At 60.9% G+C, this 22,818-nt stretch overlaps 2 protein-coding genes and 1 long non-coding RNA gene across 4 annotated transcripts in view; 2 read left to right on the forward strand and 1 right to left on the reverse strand.

Annotated features, from left to right (window-relative positions):
• The window catches only part of MACROD1 (mono-ADP ribosylhydrolase 1), a 140,500-nt gene extending 126,433 nt beyond the window's left edge, over positions 1 to 14,067 (forward strand). The window contains exons 4-11 of one of the 2 annotated variants that reach the window (XM_036995691.2): positions 323 to 352; positions 12,055 to 12,171; positions 12,639 to 12,760; positions 12,896 to 12,926; positions 13,116 to 13,189; positions 13,555 to 13,636; positions 13,737 to 13,773; positions 13,927 to 14,067. In XM_036995691.2, coding sequence (XP_036851586.1) covers positions 323 to 352; positions 12,055 to 12,171; positions 12,639 to 12,760; positions 12,896 to 12,926; positions 13,116 to 13,189; positions 13,555 to 13,636; positions 13,737 to 13,741 — 461 coding nt within the window. In that variant the 3' untranslated portion in view covers positions 13,742 to 13,773; positions 13,927 to 14,067. The remainder of the gene's footprint in view (positions 1 to 322; positions 353 to 12,054; positions 12,172 to 12,638; positions 12,761 to 12,895; positions 12,927 to 13,115; positions 13,190 to 13,554; positions 13,637 to 13,736; positions 13,774 to 13,926) is intronic. The other variant, XM_036995690.2, reaches the window with a different exon arrangement.
• On the forward strand, positions 363 to 5,072 carry LOC108385870 (uncharacterized). The gene is made up of 3 exons (XR_001850416.3): positions 363 to 2,932; positions 4,101 to 4,218; positions 4,434 to 5,072. It is a non-coding gene; the product is annotated as an uncharacterized lncRNA (long non-coding RNA).
• Positions 14,068 to 14,194: 127 nt separating the features above from the next.
• On the reverse strand, positions 14,195 to 22,241 carry OTUB1 (OTU deubiquitinase, ubiquitin aldehyde binding 1). The gene is made up of 7 exons (XM_017643469.3): positions 21,961 to 22,241; positions 20,286 to 20,347; positions 19,931 to 20,029; positions 16,050 to 16,168; positions 15,724 to 15,808; positions 15,412 to 15,606; positions 14,195 to 15,277 (listed from the first exon to the last, which is right to left on the reverse strand). The coding sequence occupies exons 1-7, from the start codon at positions 22,016 to 22,018 to the stop codon at positions 15,080 to 15,082; spliced, it is 816 nt and encodes a 271-aa protein (XP_017498958.2). The 5' UTR covers positions 22,019 to 22,241; the 3' UTR covers positions 14,195 to 15,079.
• Between the last annotated feature and the right edge of the window lie 577 nt (positions 22,242 to 22,818).

Consider the following 22,818-nt stretch of genomic DNA (forward strand, 5'->3'; position numbering starts at 1 on the left):
CTTGGCAACTGCAGGCGCACGTTTGCATCCTAGTGGCTTCCGGTCTGTGCCCCTCCGCAGCTGGGGAGCCCCGAGGGCAGGGACAGGCCGCACCTCTGCACCAGGCCAGCCACTCTAGACCCCTCAGGCAGCTGCTGCCCCACCCCCAGCACCCTACAAAGCCCAGGCCCACTGGGAAGTCCCAGCTCCACCCCTCAGAGGAGACCCAGGGACCTGGGCCACCACCAGACCCAGCTGACAGCCCCACACCGCTGTCCCCTCACAGCGCTGCCCTGCCTGCCACCCCTCCCAACTGACCAGCCTTTGTCTTTCTCTTTTGCAGCCAACAGCTCCCTGCTGGGAGGCGGCGGAGGTGAGTGGGCCCTTGCTGTGGCCTGGGGGCATGGGGCTGGCTGGGGCTGGGTGGGGCTCTTCCTTCTCGCCCTTCTTTTCTGCCTCCCACCTCCCAGCCCTGCCCAGCCTGCCATCACTGAGATAGAACGGGACACCCGGATGGCAGGCTGGGCTCCTTCACTGCTGGTGTCCCCACCCTCTGAACAGAGGATCCTGGTCTGTAACTGGGGTTTGGGGGACACTTGAAGTTTAGAAGGGGCTGAGCCTGGGATTAGGGGTGCAGGTGTGGGGGAAAGCACTGCCCTGCCCCCACCCACCTGACCTCAGCAACCCCTGTACCCACTTGTCAGGACACAGTTATCTGCTCTGCCCCGAAACCTTGCAGGGCAGCTCCGCCACCAGGGCCAGGCCTGGGAGCAGGGCCTGGTGGAGTGGGGTCAGGGAGAGCTCCGCCAGCCAGTCAGCCCCAAGAAGGTTGGTGTGCTAACCACCAGGAAGCAGTGGCTCCTACGGGGCCAGGTGGGCAGGTTGGAGGTCCGAGTGGGGCAGGCCGCCAAGGGTCCAGACCAAGGTAAGCAGGTACCTGGGGGGCTGCCTCGCCGCACTGCCCAGGCCGACCACAGCTGTGCCTCGGCCCGCCGGGCTGCCTGCTGTCGGCACAGGCAGCCAGATGATTGGTGAGCCGGGGGCCAGGGGTTAATGCGCCGTCGGATAAATCCCGGGGCATGTTTACGGCAGCGGTGGTGGGGACCAGGCCAGGTTTTAAAAGGGGGAAAAATAAAAGGGGCAGGAAGGTCAGGAATAAATAAGAGCGGTGGTAAGAGCTGTCAGTGACCGGCCAGGATGCAGGACGGGGGGTCTGTTTGTGGCCAGAGATGTTTTCGCTCCCACTCGCCTCTGTTTCTCCTCCAGCTCTCCCTGTGAAGGTCACGGCCATCCCAGCTGCCTCACAGAATGAGGGGCTTCACTGGGGCTGGGGGCCCACAGACAGTGGGCCATGAATCTTACAGATGGCTGGGGACCTGCTGGGTCACAGTAAGGACTGTGGCCTTGGCTGTGAGGCGAGAGCCCAGGCAGAGTGCTGAGCAGAAGAGGGGTGACGGCCTGACTCAGGATCTAGATGGCCCACACCTTTCTGTGCACCTCTTCTGTGACCCTCTTCTGAAGTCTGTCCTTTGGAGACCTCGGGGGCCCTAGTTAATGTAGCACCTGCCCTGCCCTGCCCGCTGCTGCCCTCCCCGCTGCTGCCCTCCCCGTGTCTCTTCACTCACCGCCCAGTGACTGAGCCCCTGCCACAGGCTGGGCCCTGAGCTGGGCGCCAGGGAAGATCTGCCGAGCAGCAGAGGGGGCTGGCACCTGCCCTGCCAGAGCCCCCAGGCCACGTTACACAGGGGGGGTCTGCGCGCTGCGGGTGGGATGCGAAGGCCCAGTGGGAGCCCGGTGAAGAGCCCTGAGCGCTCCAGTGAGAGCAGCGGGCCGTCCTGGGCATGGGGAGCAGCACGGGTGAAGGCCTGAATCGAGGGGGATGTGGGGTTTTGGGGAGACACAGAAGATCCAAGCAGCCAGAGGCCAGCCGGGAGGAGGGGAGCTGGAAGATGCTGCAGGTGCCAGAGACCCTTCAGCTCCAGAAGACAAAGGTGCACAGAAAGGTGTGGCCCGTGTAGATCCTGAGTCAGGCCGTCACTCCTCTTCTGCTCAGCACTCTGCCTGGGCTCTCACCTCACAGCCAAGGCCATGGTCCTTACCATGACCCAGCAGGTCCCCAGCCACCTGTAAGATTTATGGCCGCTGCTCATCCCTGTCACTCTGCAGCAGCCACACCGACCTCCTTGCAGTTCCTGGAACAGATCTGGCCCGCTCCCGCCTCAGGGCCTGTGCATTGTCTGTTCCCTCTGCCTGGAATGCTCTTCCAGATGCCACGTGGCTGCTCCCTTCGTCTCTTACGGAGTTTACTGGCATGCCGCCTTCTCAGTGAGGCTCCCCCTGACCCCTAATTGAAGCTGCCGCTGCTTGACCCTGGCCCACCCACCCTGCACCCCCCGGAGCCCTCACCCCCCCCCCGCTCTTGGTTTTTCTTGTCCTCAGGGTGCCTCTCTTCCTAAGGTGCCATATAATTTGCTTATTTATCATGTTCATCATTTGTTGTCTGTCTCCCCCTGAGAACAGGGGTCCACAGGGCATCACTGCATCACCAGTCCCTAGAACTGGGTCTGGCATATGTAGTAGGTGCTCAACAAATGGTCATTGAATGACCGAATGAGGCACAGGTAAAGGCAGGGACCACCTTTTGTGTTAAGGACTCTGCTGACGAGTGCGGTGGGCGCCAGTGAGGTTTGGCAGGGCAGGGGCGGCTCATGGATGGCCAGGCTGCATGGGGAGGCACAGCGGGGTCCTTCCAGCTTCCCTTCCTGCAGGACTGAGGGGAAGAGGCAGCTGGAGCAGGCCCCAGGCACGGCCTGACTGACGCAGAGATGGATGGGGTGGGCCGGGACCCAGGAGGAAGTGGGCCCGCAGTCCAGCCTTTTAACGCGGCCGAGATTTATGGAGCCATCGAAAGTGCTCACCGGGGCTGTCACTCTGCTAATGTGATTGGAACAAGGTGGAGATGGCACGGAGGGGAGGGGACCGTGGTGGGGGCGAAGCTGGGCTGGTGGGGGCCTGGTGCCCGCCTAGGGCCAAAATGGATACAGGCCTAAGCGCCTGATGTGCTCTGTGTTCACACCTGCATGGGTGGGGGGCTCCAGCAGGATACCCAGGGACTGGCAGCCCAGGTTGCCCACCTCACTCTGCCCAGGTGGACCCCAGTCTTTCCATAGGGTTCCTGAGGTTCCTCCCTCTTTTTCTGAGTCCAACCCCACAGGGCTTCTGGCTTCTGACCACCCTCACCCTCCTATTTCCACCTATTTACCTACCCACACACCCATCTCTCTACCCATCAACCACCCACCTGTCCATCTACCCACCCATCTGCCCACCTATCCACCCACCCTTCTAGCATTTAACAAGCATTAGTCTGCTGGTGTGCTTGGCCCGCCCCGGCCACGCCATTTGAACTGGACCAGTCGGCCATAACCGCTATGCCAGCCCTCTCCCTGCTCTGTGGCTTTTCCTACGCTGATCCGCTTTAAAGTCCTGTGTTTTCCAGTCTTATTGCCTGTCTTCCTGGGGGCAGAGTTCTAGGTGATTCCCAGCCCCTAGAATAGCCACTGGTTGCATCCTCTGGGCGCTGGGCCTGCCCTGGGAGCTGGGACACAGGTCTAACAGTCCTGTTCTAGGGGGTGCAGCAGGCAATAAAGCAGAGAGGGCTGGAGCAGCTATGGCTTAGAAGAGGGCCCCAGAAGGCACCCGGGGCCTGGCCTGCAGGGCTTTGGTGCAGCAAACCCAAGTTTTTCCTGCGAGTGTGTGGTTCAGGGTGCGAGAGGACCACAGCCTCCGGGGAGCAGAGGGAGTCTGATGGCACGCCCAACCTCAGTGAGCACCCCTAGGGGCTGCTGGGGCCAAAGGGCTTAACCCAAAGGGCCCGGGGCTCCTGGGCCTGCGGCACTCCCGGCTGGGTCCCCACCAGGCCCTGAGAGCAAGGTGGGTGGTTCCGGCAACACAGTGAGTCTTAGGGAAGCCCTCTTCCTCCTCATTGCTCTCCAGGACTCTCTTTGAGTGCGCGTGTGTGTGCATGTGTGCGCACGTGTGTGTGTGTGTGTGTGTGTGTTTGGGCTGAGGAGGTTGGTGAATGTCAAACACTGGGACTCAGGGCTTGGCTCTGCCCTCAGAGAACTAGGAGGATTCCCAGAAGAGGGGGCATTTGACTTGGACCCTGAAGGCTGAGTAGGAGTTTGGCAGGAACAGTGGGATGGAGAGGCCCACCAGATGGAGGACCCAGTGTCTGAGGTGAGGAGACTTGCGGGGGCTGGAGCAGCACCCAGCGTCGCAGCCAGGCCCTGAGACCCTACCAGGCCCACTCCTGCCCACTCGTCTCCCTCCTGGAGAGATTTTTACTGGCTCAATAAAAAAAAAAAACTCCTATTGTATGGTAAGAAGGGAGGTGGGCCCTAAATCAGGATGGAATCGACAGGGCCCCGACGCGTGTCTCTCCTGTTTATTAGGACTGAAATGTTTACTCGGCGATAAGGAGCCGGCTTTCTCGTGGAGATTTGTGCGCTCTTTTTCAATTACCCCTCGTCTTTCTCTGCCACTTTTGCACTAAAGGGATAATAAATGTATCGGAGCATTTCAATTATTCATCTAAATCATGACTTCGCCTGCCACGGCCAGCTTTAGTGACAGATTAATTCAGGGCCGCCTTCCTCTGCTTCGTGGCCGCCATCTCTGCCCCTGCCTGGCCAGCTTCCCAAAGGGCTGGCCTGCGGGGTGGCCACGCTGGGGTCAGGCAGGGCCCTGGCAGGCACAGGCAGGCAGGGCAGCATGGAGCCTGTCCCCACACACGCACTCACTGATGGGGCACTCCTGCCCATCCAGAGGCCAGCAGCCCCACCCAAACCTACCAGTGGGGGTGCCACTCCTTGCCCTCCTGCTTTGTTGGCTCTGCACAGCCCCTGCTTCCTGCCCACGTGGCTGGTATGTCTCGTACACCTGGTGTCCCAGGTTGCTCACTCCTGAGAGAAGCCAGGGTGGCTCAGGTTCTGCCACAGCCCTCTTCTGGCACAGGGCCTTTGCACATGCTTCTCCTGTGCCCAAGGGCTCCTCTGCCCTCCCACCACAACCTTCCCTCCTACCTGTCTCGATGCCAGGGCCACCTCTCCAACCACTGTTCCATTTTCTGAGGGCTTGCCATGTCCCCAGCACTATCCTGGACACTGGGACCCAGCAGACCCTGCCCTGGTGAGCAAGCATTGTCACCCTTGATAATCAGACTCCCATTTGTGTGGTCATTGAAGTAGCAACTGCCTCCCCTCCTAAGGGACATACACTTGGCATCTGTCCATCTCCTGGCAAAGCAGAGGCACTCCTTACACACCTGCTTCTGGACCAGCTGTGCCCAGAGGCCCCTATGCTCCCAGCCGAGGCACCTGTGTGCGTGTGCACCCATCCCTGCCCAACCCAGAGTGGTCCCTCACAGCTACCACCTGCCACCCTGGGCCCACCCTCTGCTTTCTCCATGCACAAACCCAGGGCCCCGGGGGCGGGCACTCTCTTCTTGCTCTGTCACTTTCTTGGTCTCTGCCCCCCACACACTTGCTCTCCCCCGCTCCCCTCTCACGCTCCCCCTCCCAGGCGCCATTCCCTCTTGCTCCCTCTTCTTTCTCCATCTCATTCTCTCCTTTTCTTTGCTGCTCTTGCTCCCTCCCCTCCGTGCATAGACAGACAGGCCCAGGAGGATCAGCAAGGCCTCTGAGTACGCAGGCCCTGACGTCTGCCCAGTTTGCGCGCCCTCCTGCGTGGTCCTGCCCCGGCACTATCTCCCATCGCCTAGCACCGCTAATCCGTGACTGCTTCCTGTGGCTGCCAGGAAAAGGCTCTGCTCTGCCTGCTTCGAATAGCCGTGGCCTGGCACAGTGGGCAGATCATGTGGCCTCCGTGGCCCTCTCCAGGCCACTCTGTGTGTGGCAGGGCCCACCCCAGGCTGGGCTGGGCCCAGAGGAAGCAGGCGGCCCCAAGGAGCTGACCAGCAGCCCAAAAACTCATCTTGGACGCCACTGTGTGCCAGCTCAGGGCGGGTGGGTGTACGGGGCAGGGTGTGGCTGGGACCCTCTGACCTGGAGTTGTCTGGGGCTGGGTGACATGCTGCAGCAGAGAAAGGAGGGCATTCCAGGATGGGGGCATAGCCGAAGCCCCCAGCAGCCAGCTCAGACCACACTCCTCCCCTGCTCAAAACCTTCCACTGCTATGGAATCAATTCCTGGCTCCTCACCACTGCCCACCAGTCCTGCAGACACAGCCCTCCACTCCCAGCTTCCTCCTGGACTCACCCCCCTGCCTGCTGAGCCCTCTGCCTGTCCCCGCCCTCCGCAGCTTTGGGATGGGCCTTCCTAACCGTGCAATTGTGCCCACAGCCTCCCACCTCCCTTCCCTCTAGTCCCGCTCTATTTTCTGCCATTTCAGGGCTTGCAGTGACAGTAGAGTGTCCCCTGCCTCACACAGAGCCTGGCACCAGGCGGGCCCCCTCCCCTCTGTTGAATGCATGTATGGTTAGAGCCAGGTGGGAGGGACCAGAGGCTAGACCGTCATCAGAGGAGGCGGCTGGAGGAGCCCCAGCTTTGTCGGGGCTTGAGGACTTTATTTCAAGGACCATGGGAACCATGGAGATTTTATGAGCAAGGGAGTGACGTGCCAGCCCCAACTAAAGGTACTGGGCCAACCCTGCGAGGATGGTTGTGGTGCCAATGGCACCCCAATGTCCCGAGCACTCTCCGCACAGATGCCAGGGGCCTGCCAAGCCTCTCCCTGCGGGAGTTTGCAGGCCCTCACTGCAGCGCTATGGGTACACTGTTAGCTCCATTCTGTAGACAGAGAAACTGAGGGCCAGGTCCTGGGGCTGAACCGTGCTCCCACCTGCACCCCCACCCCCAGTTGGCCATCCCTGCACTGGAGGATAAGGGGACACAGTCCCCCAACAGGCCCGTGCCCCACCCCCAGTGGGCTTGATGCTGCCAAGCCCCTGCGTGCAGCTGCCACGGGATTTCTAATAACGGGAGTGATTTTTGCATGATGAATGAGGCGCTGCCGTTGTGTACATAATGAAGCCCTAATGTTTTCAAATCCCCATTTAAGGAGCTGATCTCACCCTGTAATGAATTTCAGATCACATTGCAGATCTGCTGTCCATCTATCTTCTCCCTGGGGCACCCACCCACCTTGGCACAGTGACGGTGGGGCCTGGTGAGGGTGGGCTCCGCACCCCCCAAAGGGCTGAGCCCAAGCCCAGCACAGAGCTGGGGCTGGCATGTTTGTTGATTGCATGAGTGACCAGGAGGGTGTGGGTAGAGGCAGAGGTGGTTCTGGCAGTGGGGCGTCACGTGGAGTCAGTCAGGGCCTGGAAGGAGAATGGAGAACAGAGATGGAGAGTGTGGGGTGCACCTAGAGAGAAGGGGGTGCAAGGCGCCTGCGGTGGGTCATTTGTTCAGGCTTTATGGCTGAGCCTGCCCTCTGCAGGGCTGCAGCTGCTCAGGCATCTGTCCTGTCCTGGCTGGTACCTTCCCCAGGGACTCAGTTTCTCCATCTGCCCAGTGGAGCTTGGCTCCTTCAGCCCCAGCATTAGGCATTTCCATGCAGGTGGCCAGAGCCGGGGCTCGAGCAGTGCCCTCCGCCCCAGCCCCTCAGGTCTCTGCCCACACAGCCCATGGCTAGCCATGGTCTCCCCATCTGTAAAACAGGGTGACCCTGTGATAAAGCACAGGCCGCTCCGGGGCAGCTCCTCTGTGCTCATGCTCCATTCTCTGTGCTCATGCCAGTGAGGTGGGAAGTGCTCTTACTAACCTTGTACAGATGAGGAAACTGAGGCACAGAGCGGTGAAGTGACGCAGCCAAGAGTTGGGGGGGTCTGGGGGCAGGGCTTGGGTCTCACGGCCCCAGGTGTGCTCTGTCACTGTGAGCCAGGCCTCCACACAGACCCAGTGAGCTCGGTTCAGAGGCTGAGACCCAGGGCCTGTCCTCTCCCTCCCTGCTCTGGGGCCCACGGGTGCCCAGAAAGGGCAGGCAAGGCGGAAGGCCGCCCAGTCAGGGCCTGCCAGTGGCTTTGTCCCGTGGCCTTCAGCACTGCTCCTATGAGGCGGGGCCAGGAGCAGCTCCCGGCTCCTGTTCCCTCTAACTGAGATCACAGACGCGCTTCTCATCACTCTGTCGGCCCTCTCCCAGCCCCCAGGCTACTTCTTAGCAGATCTCAGGCCTCCTCACAGCTCTCGGAAGCCAGTCCTGAAGCTCAGAGAGGTTAAGTGACTTGCCCAAAGCCACAGGCAGGGTGGTGGGCAGGATTTCTCGGACAAAAAAAAATCCCAGTAGGGGGCACACAGTGGGCCAGACCCACAGGACAGTGGGGTTGGAGTAGAGGGACAGGCCCAGGGCTGGTCAGGGTCTCCTGCCCTGAGGGCACCATGGCCCCCTTGCCCCCAGGCCACAAGCCTCCTTGTGTTCCTATAAATAATTAATTAGTCCCTGCTTACTTGTTTGTTTAGGATGAGGAGTGCTCCCCCACCGAGATGCATTTATTGCTGAATAAATTTAAATATCTAATCTTCCCTTCATGAATATTACAGCACCCTAAATAGCCCAACCGTTTCCTAAGCGCCTTGGCAAATGACCCCCGCAGGAGCCTGCCAGCCTTCCGCCCCTGCTGACTCTGAGGCGGCCCTGGCCCCAGCCCTGCCCTCTCCTGTGCCCTCCCCGTCCCAGACCTGCCAGGAGGGCCCTGGAGACTGTGCCCCTGGAGACTATGCAGAGTGTACAGGCCACGCTGCTGGCAGGAGGGCTGGGGTGGGCTCCCAGCAGGGGTGGCTGGGTGTAATTGGGGGAAGCACCTGGGACCAGGGCAGAGGGTCAGGGCTGGGGCAGAGAGAGGGCAGACAGGGCCCCCAAACAGCAGCAGCGTCAGAGGAGCTCAGGAGGGACACAGGGGAGGTCGGAGGAGCAGAAGGACTGGGAGACAGGTTCTCCAGGACAGCCCTGCTAGGCGCAGGGGGCCACCCTCAGCATGGTGGGAGCAGCCGAGCAGGCAGGTAAGGGGCGTGGCTCCAGACTGCTGGGCAGCCAGAGGTGCCCAGAGTCCCTCTGCTGCGAGGGGGATGCCGGGTGGGGTGGCGGACAGGAGCCCGGCTGCTGGCACTGGCCGTGAGCAGGGGTGTGGAGACAGCAGACAGAGCAACGTCTTCCCCAGGTGTCTGCGTGAGGAGGGTGGCCCAGGAGCCAGCCAGCCAGGGTGGGAGGGAGTTCAGGGTGGGGAGCGTTCGTCCGGGACCTGGTAGGGAGGCACTGAGGCTGGCCCCACCACCCACATGAGCTCAGTCTCCTGGGGAGACCCCAGGTTTTCTGCTGACTTGGAGTGAGGTGGGGGTTGAGTTGGAGATTGAGGTTTATTCAGATGTGGCTGAGGGGCCCAGGAAGGGGACTGAAGGTCAACTAGTAAGAACTGGGGACAGCCCCCTCCTACCAGGCAGCCCCAGGGTAGGGTGCAGAGCGGGGAGGAGGGAATGTCCCTTGTATGGGACCTAGGAAGCTGCCTCCTGTGGTCTCCAGGGGCTCAGCTTGACCCAGCATAAAAGCCAGGACAGGGTCTGGGGGTCAGAGCCAGGGGAGCCATGGGTACTGTAAACACAGGAAAGGTCAGCCCTTTGGGCCTCTAAGGACAGCAGGGCTGGATCCCCTGTGGCACTCAGGGGTGGCAGAGCAGCGAGGCTGGTGTGTGGACAGGGAGGGGCCGGCAGGAGGCGACCAGGCATCTGAGTCCCCGCATGCCGGGCTAGTCTGTCTGGTGTGCTGCTGGGAAGGTGGGGCCAGTTGTTTTCGGGGCCTTCCCTCATCTCTGCTTTGGGCAACTGCTCCCCTGGGTACCTGCACTGCAGTCACATGACCCGGGCCCGGCCTGGGTGCTGCTCAGGATGCTGCAGCCCAAGGCCTCTGCGAGCTGCACTTCCTCCCTCCACCTCCCACTTCATGCCCCCACATTAGCCCCAAAGGCCTGGCTGCAGGCCTGTCCACTTCTGCAGGAAACATTAAGTCCCTGAAACAGCTCTCAACGAGCTGCACTTCCGCACAACCCCCACAGCGGGCCAAGGTCGTCTGCAGGGCGGACAGCACTGGGAGAATGGCAGGCAGCTGTTACTGAGTGCCTGACACCAGAGGTCCCCAGGGGACACATCTCTGTGCTCGCCCCCTTATGCCCTGAACACCCTGTACACACCTTGCCTGGACACCTGCCTCCCATCACAGCCTCAGGTGTGCACATGTGGAACACGTGCCCATAGTAATGGTCCTGATAACAGCCAGTGGGCACGTGGCCTGCACTCATGCCATGCACCAGCTTAAGCACGTCACAGGAATCCTTTACTTAATCCTTCCAGCCCTATAAGGTGGGTGTCCATGCTTGTCACATTTACTTGTTGGGTAATTCAGGTCCAGAGAATTTAACTGATGTGCCCTGGGTCAAATCTGTGTGACTAGCTGAGCTAGAATTGGAACCCTGGATGTCCGGCTCCACAGCCCCTGTGGTTGCACCCTGGGGGCCAGGTGGTCAGTTGACAGCCCCACCCACAGCAGACACCCTGCACAGGCTGTACAGCCACCATGCAGCACCTGGCCCCTCAGCTCAGGGACCCTTCCTTGGGCCCCACTCTCTGCCCCCTCCCCCAGGGCTGCAGCTGCACAGGAGAGGCAGGGCAGGGGCCCAGTCCCAGAGCCCCTCCCAGGGACCCCCCAACTCCTCTGCCTCTTTCACACCCACCCCTGGGACACTCTGGGAAATCGCCTGGTGCCAGTTCCCAGTGAAGTGGCAAAATTAGGTTTAATTGGGCCCAATAGGACACAAAAGAAAAAAGAAGGGGGCAGGCCAGCTGGTGCCACCGAACCTGTGCCAAGACGTTGGGGGTAGGGCTGTGCCTCGATTTGCGCATCTGTAAAATGGAGAAATGGTGGTCCTTTCCTGCTGCTGTTCATTGTAAGGGCCAGCAGGCAGCTGGTGCCCAAAGGATTCCCTGGCACAGACCTGGGGTGTGATGGGAGCCAACGATCTGCCAGAGGTGGGCTATGTTCTCCCGGCCTGGATGCCAACTCCTCCCCTCAGGAGGGGTCACTGTCCCTATTTTCCAGATGAGGCAATAGATGCTCGGAGGGGGAAAGGACATGCCAGTGTGCCCCACTGGCACAGCCGGTCTTGACCTCGCCTCTCCCTCGAGAGCCAATCAGGCGGCGGCGCCAGGCTAGGTCGCGCTGAAAGAGCGCCTCCTCCGCGCCTCCCACCGCGCGCCGCTTGTTTATCTGGGCCCGGGTCCCTAGGGTCGCTGGCTGAGGCCCCCGAGCCGCCCTCGGATAAACAAGCCCAGGCCTGGCCCCAGTGAAGCCGGATGCGCTAACAAGGCGGCTCGTTAACGATCAGGGAGGGGCGCGCGCTGCAGCCACCCGAGCGGCCAAGAGCCACGACCAGGTGCATCTCCGCACCCGGCGCCGGGAAGGGCCTGAAAGACCCCGGAACAAGGCTCAGGCCGGATCTGCCTCTTGTAAGCAGGTGGCCTCAAGTTCATCTGTAAAGCGGGTCCGAGGGCTTGCCGCGGCCCCGAGGGGCCTCGCCTTGGGAGGCAGGCCTTGAGGATGGGTGCGCAGGGCCGGTTGGCGGTCCCGGGCTCCTCGGGCCGGGGCGTCCACTAGCTGCGGGTCCCGCGGTGCGTCCGGGCCAGAGCCGGGAGGGCGTACTTCCCCCTTACGGGGCACGGTTGGCCAGGACGCCACCGTCTCGGATCCGTCCCCGCCAGGGGAGGCCCTGGCCGCTCGGCCAGGAAATAGCAGGGTGGGCGGGGCGCGCCCCCTGCCGGCCGCCCCGCGCCGCTTCACCCCACCAGGCCCGCCGCGGCCTTGCCGGCGCCTCGGCTTCCGCAGGTGTGAAACAAAAGGGGCGGAGGGTGAGGGGAGATGCAGAGGCTGAGGAAGAAAGGTGCGGGGCAGGGTGAGTCTGGGCACGGCGTAGGGAATGGCGGGTATTCCGTGCGCGGGCCTCAGCCTTCTCTGTAAAACGGGCTCTGGCGTGGCGCGGAGGCCCCGCGGCTCACTGCCCCTGCCCTGCAGTGGACGGCTGCATTCACCGGGCCGCCGGACCCCTGCTCACCGACGAGTGCCGGACCCTGCAGAGCTGCGAGACCGGCAAGGCCAAGATCACCGGCGGCTATCGGCTGCCGGCCAAATGTGAGTCCCACACCTCCACTCCCGTGGGGCGCAGACAGGACACCTTGTGTACGGGGGGATTAGGAGAGCAGCCCCACAGAATTTCTGAAGGCCTCCTTAGCCCCTCCTGGCACACCTGGGAAGCAGGTGGCGGGGAGGGGATGCGTGGAGGCTGGGAAGAGGCAGGACCTGCAGGGAGCGGAACAGATGAGAGGGCAGCGCCTTCGCGGACCCACTCGCGCCCCTTGTCTCAGCCGGGGCCATACAGATGTGGGGAGCGGACCCCGCGCGGGCCTGTGGTCTGTCGAGGTGTGCATTTGGGTTGGAGGAAACAGTGTACGCCAACATGGGTGGAGTCCTCCCCGGGGAGTCTCAGAACTTGGGGGAGAAGGCCTGTTTCTTGTCCCCTCCGGGGCCCAGGCCGGCAAGGAGAGAAAGCCGAGGACCGCGTGGACACCCCGGCCGGTCTGACCCGTCGCCTCCCACAGATGTCATCCACACGGTGGGGCCCATCGCCCACGGAGAGCCTAGCGCCAGCCAGGCGGCCGAACTCCGCAGCTGCTACCTAAACAGCCTCGACCTGCTGCTGGAGCACCGGCTCCGCTCGGCGGTGAGAGGCGTCTGGTGCCTGGCGGCAGGGGCGGCTGGGGGCCGGGGAAGACAGGCGGGCGGGAGGGGCCGGGGCGGAGAGTGACGCCGTCCCCTCTTCCCTCCCACCCTCACCCCCACGCCACCCCCGCCCCAGGCGTTCCCCTGCATCTCCACTGGCGTGTTTGGTGAGTGGGTCAGGGAGCAGGAGGGCGGGGGCGGGGAGTGGGCGGGCCCAGACGCAGGGAGGGGCCCGGGCGCTCCTGACAGTGGGCGGGGCCTGGTGCGGGCGCGTGTGACCGGTCCGCGGGAATTGGGCGCGGCGCAGGGCGCCCTGAGCTGGGGTCTCATTCCCGCCGCTCCCGGTCCCCACTCAGGCTACCCCAATGAAGCAGCGGCTGACGTAGTGCTGGCTGCGCTGCGTGAGTGGCTGGAGCAGCACAAGGACAAGGTGAGGCCTGGGCGCAGCCGAGGGGACCGGATGGGGTGGGACGACCGGGTGCATCTTGGCCCTGCTGACCAGCCCCACTAGTCAAAACTGGGAGCAGTGGTGCAGAGGACCCAGCCCATGGGGCTCTGGCCGCCCAAGCCCTCTGCGTCTCCTCCTTCCCTCCCGCGGCGGCGAGAAGGGGATGGCAGAGTGGTCGCCGCGAACCCCTTGTGCGAAGGGTGCGTTCTGAGCCTTAAACCGAGTCCATGAGCACCTCAAGGGCAAGGCAGGTGGAAGCCTGCAGGGGCAGGGGCACTGGTAAGACCGAGGAGCCGGGAGCCAGGGTGTGGGTGGCCCCTACACGGCCTGAGTAGCCTCTGGCGCAGGTGGACAGGCTGATTATCTGCGTGTTCCTGGAGAAGGATGAAAACGTCTACCGCCAACGGTTGCCCCACTACTTCCCCGTGGGTACGTACTCCACGGTGCCTATGCCCCTGCCAGCCCCTGCCAGCCCCTGCTGCTCCCTCGTGCACCACGAGGCAGGTTCTCACTGTTCTCTGCCTTCCAGCCTGACAGCACCCTGCCCCCCACCCTGACCAGGACTGGTAAGCAGGGCCTGGCATGCTGTGTGGCTGCCCACTAACACCTGCCCACCTGCCGCCCCGCTCACCCCCACGCAAGGAAGCCAGGGAAGCAGCCTGGGAGGCTGGGGGAGCTCACAGCCCACCACACCCTCTGACTCTCTGCCCTGCCCGCAGACTTGCCTGGGCCTGCTGGACCTCAATCTCAGCTCTAAGGTCGCTGAAACCTGCAGGTGGGCCTGAGACTGGCCACCTCATTCTTTCCCCCAGGCCCCTGCCCCTCAGAGGCCTCCTAATAAAGACCACTCTTGTAGCTTCTGCAGTCCAAGCTCTGGCTGGGGGTGAGGGAGGCAGCCCAGAGGCGTGAACAGGTGTTTTAGCTTAAAGGGCTGGCGGGAGCTCTTGGTGAGCCAGGCGGGTGGAGGCACAGGCCGGAAGGCAGAGGTGGGCAGCAGCACTTCACATTTATTGAGGGCCTGCCCCCAAGGAGCTCACAGCCTGGGGGCCGAGACCCCAAATGTGCTGGGGTGGGGAAAGAGAAGAGATGACGGGCAAATAGAAGGCAACGCAGAGACAATGTGGCCCGAGCAAGGGGGTGCAAAGCAGAGACAGGCAGGGGCCTGCAGGCGGTGGGGGGAGGAATAGCCGCCTGGCGAGCCCTGGGGCCTGCAGACTAACCGCAGGCTTGAAGGCTGCCCCTGCCCCACCAGGTTGGCACCACAGGGGGTGCCCCACTTTTCCACCTGCCCTGAGCCAGACCCCACCAGCACCTTGGCCCTCTTTAGTCAGGACTCCCCAAGCATGTAGCCTCTAATGGAAGGCAGGCACCTGGGGTCCTGGCCAGGAGGGCAGGGTAGAGGCCGAGCCTATAAGGGAGTAGCTGGAAGCCTTGGCAGACCTAGGTCCCTGGGCAAGTTCCCAGGGAGCTTCCAAGATCCCCTTGGGAGTCCCTGGGCCAGCTAAGGAGGAAAGGTGGGGAGGCCTAAAGGGAAGGGAGAACCCCACTAACCAGGAGGGGTCCTCAAGAGACCTAGCCCCCTCAAAACTTCTGGTGGGGAGACTTGGGGGTGGACAGGCAGAGAGCCTAGAGGAGTCCAGTTGGGGAGCAGGTGGACAGCCAGACATAAAGCAGCCAGGCAGAGAGCAGCAGAGCAGGGACACGCGCACACATGGCTCACCACCAGCATCCCCTTTAATAAAACACGGAGGTTGTGTGATGGGGAAGGGGGGAGTGAAATATAACCATTTACAACCACAAAAAACCTCTGTACATGTCTAGCGCCTGGCAGAGGGGCGGGCGGGTAGGCGGGCAGTGCAGGCCGGGCCGGCCCTATTTGTAGAGGATGTCGTAGTGTCCCGGCCGGTAGAGAAGGTAGACCTTGGGCTCAGAGCCCTCGGGGAAGACATGCGGGTTAGTGGTGCCGCCCTCGCCGCGGTCCATGTACTCCACCTGGATGGAGACACTGAGGGCCTGGGCCAGCGCGATGATGTGGATGTGGTCACTCTCCTTGCACATGGGCTCCACCTCCTGCGGCACAGGCGCGGGTCAGGGCCGGGGCCTCAGCGTCTTCCCCGTGCCCCTACTGATCCCTGTGCGCGCCCCCAGCCCCAGTGCTCCCCACCCTGAGGTCCTGAGTGTGAGAGGTGGGGCGGGGCTGGCACCTGCTGGCAGAACTCCTTGACAGTCCGCCCACCCTCGATGAAGTGCTCGAAGAACTTGCTCTCCCGCTGCAGGTAGCCTGAGGTGAGCAGCCGCAGGTAGACCACCAGGTAGTCCGAGGTACTCTGGTCGTTGAAGGAGGCCAGCAGCTCAGCTACTGAGGTCTGCTTCTCCACCTGCTCGATCAGGTCCATGAACTGCCGCCCAATGGGGACAGAGGGCAAGATGAGGGAGGAGGGGGTGGATCAACCCTGCCACAGCCCGCCCGCCTACCCTCTACTGTGGCCAAGCGGGTGACTGGTGGCTGGGCTCACCGTGTTGTGGAAATCCTCAATTGTGAACTCAGTGAAGCCCTGGGACACCAGGTCGTCCTTGCTCTTGGCAGACACAGCCTTGAACCTGTGGGTGGGAGGGAAAGGGAGGCCAGCATGGGCTCCCCGGCCAGCAGAGCAGGGGCCCAGAGAGGAGAGCCCAGGCATGGGGACCCCTACCCTCATCTTAGAACAGAGGCCCCGAGAGGGGCCCAGCCTCTTGTCTGGCCGCAGGTGGAGCTGCACTGCCTGGTCATCAGGAGGGAAGAGGGAGCCCCATACCCCCTCATGGAACTCTCAGCACCCCTCTCAGTGCCCACCCTCCTCACCGCTGCAATTCCTTGCTGTCATCCAGCAGCGCCTCCAAGTGGGAGAACCCGAAAGCACGATAGAAGCAGTTTCCGTCAGGCCTGGTCTTGCGGATGTAGGAGTATTTCTTGTGGAGGTCCTGTAGAGAGGCAGCCCCAACCCACCCACCCCCGTGCCCATCAACATCAGGCCAGAACCACGGCAGGCCAAGGAAACTCCCCAACAAAGGTCACACCACAGCAGGTGCCAAACCGAGCTCCAAGCAGCCACCTGCCGTCCTTGGGTACTGACTCTGGTGATGGGAGTCTGTGAGTGACCCACTTCTTAGAGCCCCCAAAGCCTCAGGAAATTGGGACTTATATGCACACTGGCTGCATGGGTCACCAAAGTGGTCACCAGCCGCTGGGCTGGGAATGCCACGCTGCTGGGCCTGCAGGGCTGCTTGCTCATACAAACAGGCAAGTGAATCAATCCTTGACCAATGTAGCTTCTCCCTCCCACCCACAGGTTTAAGAACTCCAGGGCAAACATGTTAGGACAAGGGTGCAGTGCGGGCTCCACTCCACCCAGCCTAGGGCAGGAACAGCCTCCCTGCCTCCTTCTAAACTCTAACCTGCCCACTCGCAGGTACCAGCTCTGGTTCACCAGCTTGTTTCCTCCCCAAACTCAATGACTGTCTTCTGTCTGCTGCACCTTCCCACACCAGTGGGCCATCAGCGGGGTCTGGTGAGCAGGCCTCACGCCCGCGGCTTGAGCACCCTGCCCTTCTCCGTTCTCCGTAGGCCCCTACCCCTCTTCCTGATGGCCTCTCTTCCTTTTTGACATGGATTGAGCACCCCGGCCTCCAGCAGCCAAGCTGCCCTCGCCTTCTCCTCTCTCCTGATCCCAGGAGGGTCTGAGGCTGCCACCAGAGCCCCCCCTCTCTTGGGCTCAAGGACACTGAGCCACGAGTCTCCCCGCCTCCTGTACCATCAGTTTTTCTGTCCCTACTGGTTTAGACCCGTCAGCAGATGAACACAAGACTTGTTCTCACTTTCAAAGAAACATCCTCTGCTTCACATGAAGTCCTTTCCAGCTCCTGCCCAACTTCTGTGCTCTCCTTCACAGCAAAGCTGCTCTGCTCACTGCCTGTTTCTCCTGTCCTGTGACCCCAGTCCAAGCAGGCTCTTACTGAAGGTCACAGATGCCCTCCTACGGGTATCAAACCCCCTCCTTCCCAGACTGGCCCCTCCCGTGGTGACCCCTCTCCTGGTCCCCCTCCCACCTCACCGCTGCTCCTCACCCTCACGTGAAGGGCAGGGGCGCCACCAAACCACACAGCACCCTTCCTCAAGACACCGTGTGTCACCTGCCAAAGGCATCACGCCACACACCCATCCACAGTGCCATCCTGTGAACAGCGCCACCCGCTCAGGCCTGGGATACCTGGATACCTTCTGCTGGCCAACTCTCTCTCTGGACTTTTCAGTCTTGGAATTTAAACAGCCCCAAATATAACTCTGTGCCCACTTGTATCTCAGCCCTCAACTCAATTCTGACTCACACATCCAACATGCTGGGCCTGACCTCCCCACTCACCTGCTCCTCCCGGCCTTCCCCTCAATTACCTGCAACTCCGCCTCTCACCTGTCCAAGCCAGAACCTTACCATCACTGCCAACACCCTCTCACGCCACACCCAGCCCAGAGAAGACCCTCCAGTGCCATCTTCAATACAGAATCCAACTGCTTCTCCCCTTCACTCCACCCCCTGGTCCCAAGCACTCCACCTCCTGCTGCTTTTATTGCAAAAGCCAAGCCCCCTGCCCTGACCCCACTCCCCCCGGCAATCCATCCAGCCTGCAGCCAGAGCCACAGTAGCTGCCTGTAACCAAGCCCCATCTCCCTCCCAGTCCCTGTGGCCCCCAGCCCTCCTGCCCCCTGCTCTGCTCTAGCCACACTGGCCTTCACACCACTCGAGCCCCCCAGTGTGCTCCTGCCCAGGCCTCAGCCTGCACTGCTTGGCCCAGGCAGCCACCACCCGCTCCCTGGCCTCCTGCAGTTCCTTACTCAGACACCACCTTCTGAGCGAGGCCTCTGCTGCCCACCCCATGTAAAACTGCAAAGCCTCCCACTCCCCGTCTCCTTTACCGCTTTACTGTCCTCCACAGCACTTACCACCTTCGGACGTACACATTTTAGCTACCTCTGGCTCACATCTATCTTTCCACTCTGAGGTTTAAGTTTCCTGAAGGCACTCTACCTCCAGTACCCAAAACTGCCTGGCCTGCAATGTGTGCTCACAAAGGTTAAACCAACAGCACACAATATACACACAGACTCCCAATCTCTGCAGCCCCTAGAACAGCTACTGGAATCATTCTGGGCACTATCTGGGTCAGGCCCTTTCCTGAGGGCTAATGTCCAGGATCCGATTAACCTGTATAGTGACCCATTTCACAGAAAAGCAAAGTCATCCTGGCCTGCTTATGCTCTGCTACCTGGGCTTAGGCTCCTCCTAGGGAGAAAAGAGGGGCTCAGAGCACACAGAGTGGGGTGTCGTGGGCACTGAGGCAGATCTGCACAGACAGCACACAATGGACACTTCAATACTTGCTAAATGACTTGATGGGAAGAAGCCAAGTGGCCCACCGGTCGATTTTTCCGGGGGGCCTCAGTGTGACAGGTAGGTCTTGATACAGGAGCCCTACTCTGCTAACCCACCACAGGGGAAGAGGAAGAACCCGCAGCTTCCCATGCTCGGGCTGTGTGCCGGGCACTAAACTCAGCATGTGGCCACTGCCATCTCCCAGCCTCACTCACCCTGAGACACAGAGATGAGGGAACAAAGGCTCTGAGAAGTCCAGTGTGTTGCCCAGGATCCCACAACTGAAAGTGAAGTCAGCACTTGAACCCAGGTCTGATGGGCCCCAGGCTAGTGCCTTCATCTCTCCACAGGCCTCTTGAGTAAATCACAAACACCCTGAGCAAGGGGTCAGATGAAACCACAAGCCACACACACAACTGCATCTGAAGGTGTACTGTTTGGCCCACACATTTCCAATGTGAACTAGCTGCCGAGAACTAGCTGTTAGAAGTTTGGAGATTTCACATCAAAATCTGGCTCACCTTGGAAAAACACATCCAAGAACAATGGGACGACAGGCAAGGACACTCCCACTTGCCCCTAGGGCCTCCACTCTCTGCTGCAGCTGACAAGGTGCTATGGTGCCCACTGCCCACCACCTGACCTGGCCTTCAGTCGTCTGAGTTACCTGCCTGGCCTCTGACGTGGATAACCACGAAGGCCCTCCTTTCAGGTGGAAGGGTCTAAGCACCTCTGATCTTTGGCAGGGTGGGAGGTAGGGATTGGTGGTGGTGGTGGGGGTAACATTTACTACCCCAGGCTGTGCCTACTAGATTCTGTTTACATGTACCCACTGTCACTTTCCACCCTCCCAGCTCAAAGAGAAGAAAATGAGTGGTTAAGGAGCTTACAGGGCTTAGCACCAAGGCCAGTAGGCCCCCTTTTCCTCACTGCTGCCCATCTCTCCAGAGATCCCACAGCAGGCTGTAGGACCCACCTCTGCTGGAATCCCCCTCCCTCAGGCCTTCCAGGGCCCCACAGACATCATCTCCCTCAGTCTCACAACCTTGACCCACTGTGAGCAGAAGCTTTTGTACAGAGGAGGACCCTATGCTCAGAGACACTGAAAGACCTGCTGAAGATGGATCTGGTGTATGGCTGAGTCAGGATTTAAACTGAGGTCTTTTTGATTCCAGGGTCTGCATACCTAAGAACCAACATCAGAAGGCACCCCAATCCCTCTCCCAGGCCAGGCCCAGCCAGGTGCAGGTGTGTAGCAGGCACACTCCTGCCTCTATCCCCAGGGCTCTTCCTGCCCCCTAGGCCAGGCTCCAACCTTGATCTTCTGTTGATAGATGTTGTCATCCTCAGCATACTCTTTGTACAGGACGGAGAGCTCCAGCCTCTCTGAGACAAGAGGGTTCTGCACTGCAATCTGCAGAGGGGCAGGAAATCCATCATCTTCTGGCAGGCAGATGGAGTAACCCACACCTAACAGCCACAACACCTAAATGAGGGGCACTGGGCCAGTCACCCAGTGGCACAGTGACCCTTCCACCCCCACCCCAATAATGGTATCTAGTACCTAGCACAGCTTGGAGAGGAGGAGGCTTCCAAAGCAGATATAAGCAATAGGCCTCAGGCCCAGCCTATGTGTCCTTATAATAGGGCCTCTGGCCACAGCCCCTCACCTCTTGCTGAATTCGATCCTGCTGAGCCATGATGGCTTCATCATAGGCAAGACAGTTAACACCTGGAAGGAAGAAGGCCAAGGATCAGAGGGCCCTGGCTATCTCCGCTTCAGGCAGATGGGTGGAGGACAAGAGCAGCCCAGGGCCAGGAGAACAGGCTTGGAATCCAGAAGCATGAATCTTACACCCTGTTCCACCCAACTGTGCGATCTTGGCAAAGTCCCTGCCCCTCCCAGGCCTTAGTTTTCTCATCTATAAAATGAGGGGCAGAGGTGACCATCCCCCAAGGTGTGTTCTTCCAGCTCTAACCCCCTCTTTCCCCCAGCTCTCTAACATCACTTCGCAGCAGCCTGGGAGCGCTCTGAGGCGGCAGCGTCTCTTGGGGAAAGCAAGACGAGGAGGCAGAGTCCTGGGCTGGATGAGAGCCTCCTGTGAGCATGCACTTTACTCAATCACACCCTTCCTTCTGCTGCCTTAGGTTTTCTTAATGGTGCTCATTTTAAAGATAACAAAAACAAATGAAGATAGGTGAAGAAATCTGACCAAGGTCACAACTAGTAAAGACCTGTGGTCAAATCCAGCTTTGTCTAATTCCAAAGTCTGACTGCTTCACCACACCTCTCCTCTGCTGCCTCATGGCAGGAGCTTCTCCTCAGCTGTCAAAAGGGCCAGTGCCACCACGGCCCATCACTGAAATGCCAAAGAGGAGGTGGTGCCCGAAGAGGCATGCTGTTAAATGCTCAGGTCCACCCTATGGACCCCACTCTAAGCAGCCACTGGTGAGGGGCCAGGAGACCAGACTTAGGTCATCTTGAACAAGTCCCTTCTGAGGACCTGGGTCTCCCAGTGTTGTCCCTCCAGTGTAGTTAGAATGGGGTGAATATGCTGAATGACTTTTAAGGCCAATCCCTTTTAGCCTAAGCATCCAGGATCTTCAGCTGGGCGTGAACCCAACCCTACCCTGTCCTGCAACAGGGCTGCCCCTCCCACTGAAGTGACCTATTCGGTCCCCAGGGCCAAACCATGGGTGAAAAGAGAGGGTTAGGGTTGTGAAAGGCCCAACTCTTCAAGAGGTCTAAGAAAACAATGCCCAGGTAGGCGGAAGGGGGCTGCAAGGCCAGAGGAGGGGGCTCTCCCGGAAACGACGGCTGCAGTCCTCGGTGGCACACACCGGTGGCCGCTCACAACCCTGGGCCGCCGCAGCATCCCGAGTGGCCCGCCCAGTCCTTTGTGCTCCGCTGCCTGGCGTAACTCGACGCCTTTCCGAGCGCATGTTGCTCTAGAGAAGGCAGGCGTCCGGGCCCCGGCCTAGACAGACTGCAAGGAACCGGGCGGGAGAGCTGGAGACCCGGAGACCGGGGAGCAGGGACCCCAGCTAGGAGGGGGCTGGGCGCGGGGCGGGGCGGCCCAGGCCCCGCCCCGAACGCGCTCTAAAGGGAAGAGCCGCGGACCTGGACCCGCCCCGCTCGCTCGTGCGCCGGCCCGCCTGCCGGGCCGGGGGTCGCCAGCTCTTTCCATTATAAGGGGGAGGGGAGGCGGCGGCAGGGGCGGAGGTAGGAGCCGTCCGCGCGCTTCGCCCCGGCCGCCCGCGGCCTCACTTCCGGCCTCCTCGGGAAGCGGCGGCCCGGCATCGCCCTCGCGAGCCCAGGCCGGACAGCCCTTCCCCGGTCACTACCTTCGGAGTCACTGCCCAGCGGCTCCTGCTTCTGCTGCTGAGGCTCCTCCGCCGCCATCTTTAAACAGCGCCGCACTGTCGACCGCTTCCGGGTTACCGGTTGTCCTCCTCCCGGAAGAACTCCCCTCCTCGCGGCCCCTCCTTGGAAACGCCCCTAGCAACGGGATCTTCTCGGGCGTCGACTCCCTTAGGTTGCGGGACTGTGTTGCCACAGCGACGGGACAGCCGCCCTCCAGTCGAACACTGGCTTGGCTCCAGCCTCCCAGTCTCCCAAAGCTCCTGGTGGAGTGTCCTGGAGCCAATGCAGATTTGTCTGGAGTGTGAAGCGCGGATTGTATTCTGAGCTAAATAGGAAGATGAAATTAAAATCACCAAAGGCAGCACTGCTGCTGCGGGCTCCAGAACTCGCGGCAGGTACTTGCAGCACGTGGCCCAGGCTACAGCAGAGCCCTCGGCATCACTGCCCCTCCACCGAGCCTCGGTTCAGGGCAGACTTCGGTGTCCTGCTTCCGGCAGGAAAACGTGCCCCTTGGGACCAAGGCCAAAGTCTTAGGATCTAACTTTGGACTCCGTGCTCTACTGGTTATGGGAAAACGAGGTCTTTTTAAAAGAAAGGAGTTGATAAAAATGAAAACAGGTAAGTGGTTGTCAGCGTTTAGGGAGGGGGCTGAGGCTGGAGGGAAAGGAAGTGGGTGTGACTGTGAAAAGGACACCGGAGGGATCCTTCTGGAGATGGAAACGTTCTACATCTTGACTGTATACGAATGTCCTGATTTATGCTGTACTGAAGTTTTGCAAGATGCAAGATATTACCAGTGGGGGAAACGGTAGAGATCTTTCTATGTAATCAGTAAAATT

This window comes from Manis javanica, chromosome 11, assembly GCF_040802235.1.
Source record: "Manis javanica isolate MJ-LG chromosome 11, MJ_LKY, whole genome shotgun sequence".
NCBI lineage: Eukaryota > Metazoa > Chordata > Mammalia > Pholidota > Manidae > Manis > Manis javanica.

Bases quoted from the DNA above. Each gene is read 5' to 3' on its own strand.
- OTUB1 (XM_017643469.3), bottom strand. From the start codon at position 22,018: ATGGCGGCGGAGGAGCCTCAGCAGCAGAAGCAGGAGCCGCTGGGCAGT. The intron at 20,030-20,285 runs GTGAGGGGCTGT...GCCCCTCTGCAG, and splicing joins AGGATCGAATTCAGCAAGAG to ATTGCAGTGCAGAACCCTCT. The intron at 15,278-15,411 runs GTGCCAGCCCCG...CCTGTGCCGCAG, and splicing joins TCAAGGAGTTCTGCCAGCAG to GAGGTGGAGCCCATGTGCAA.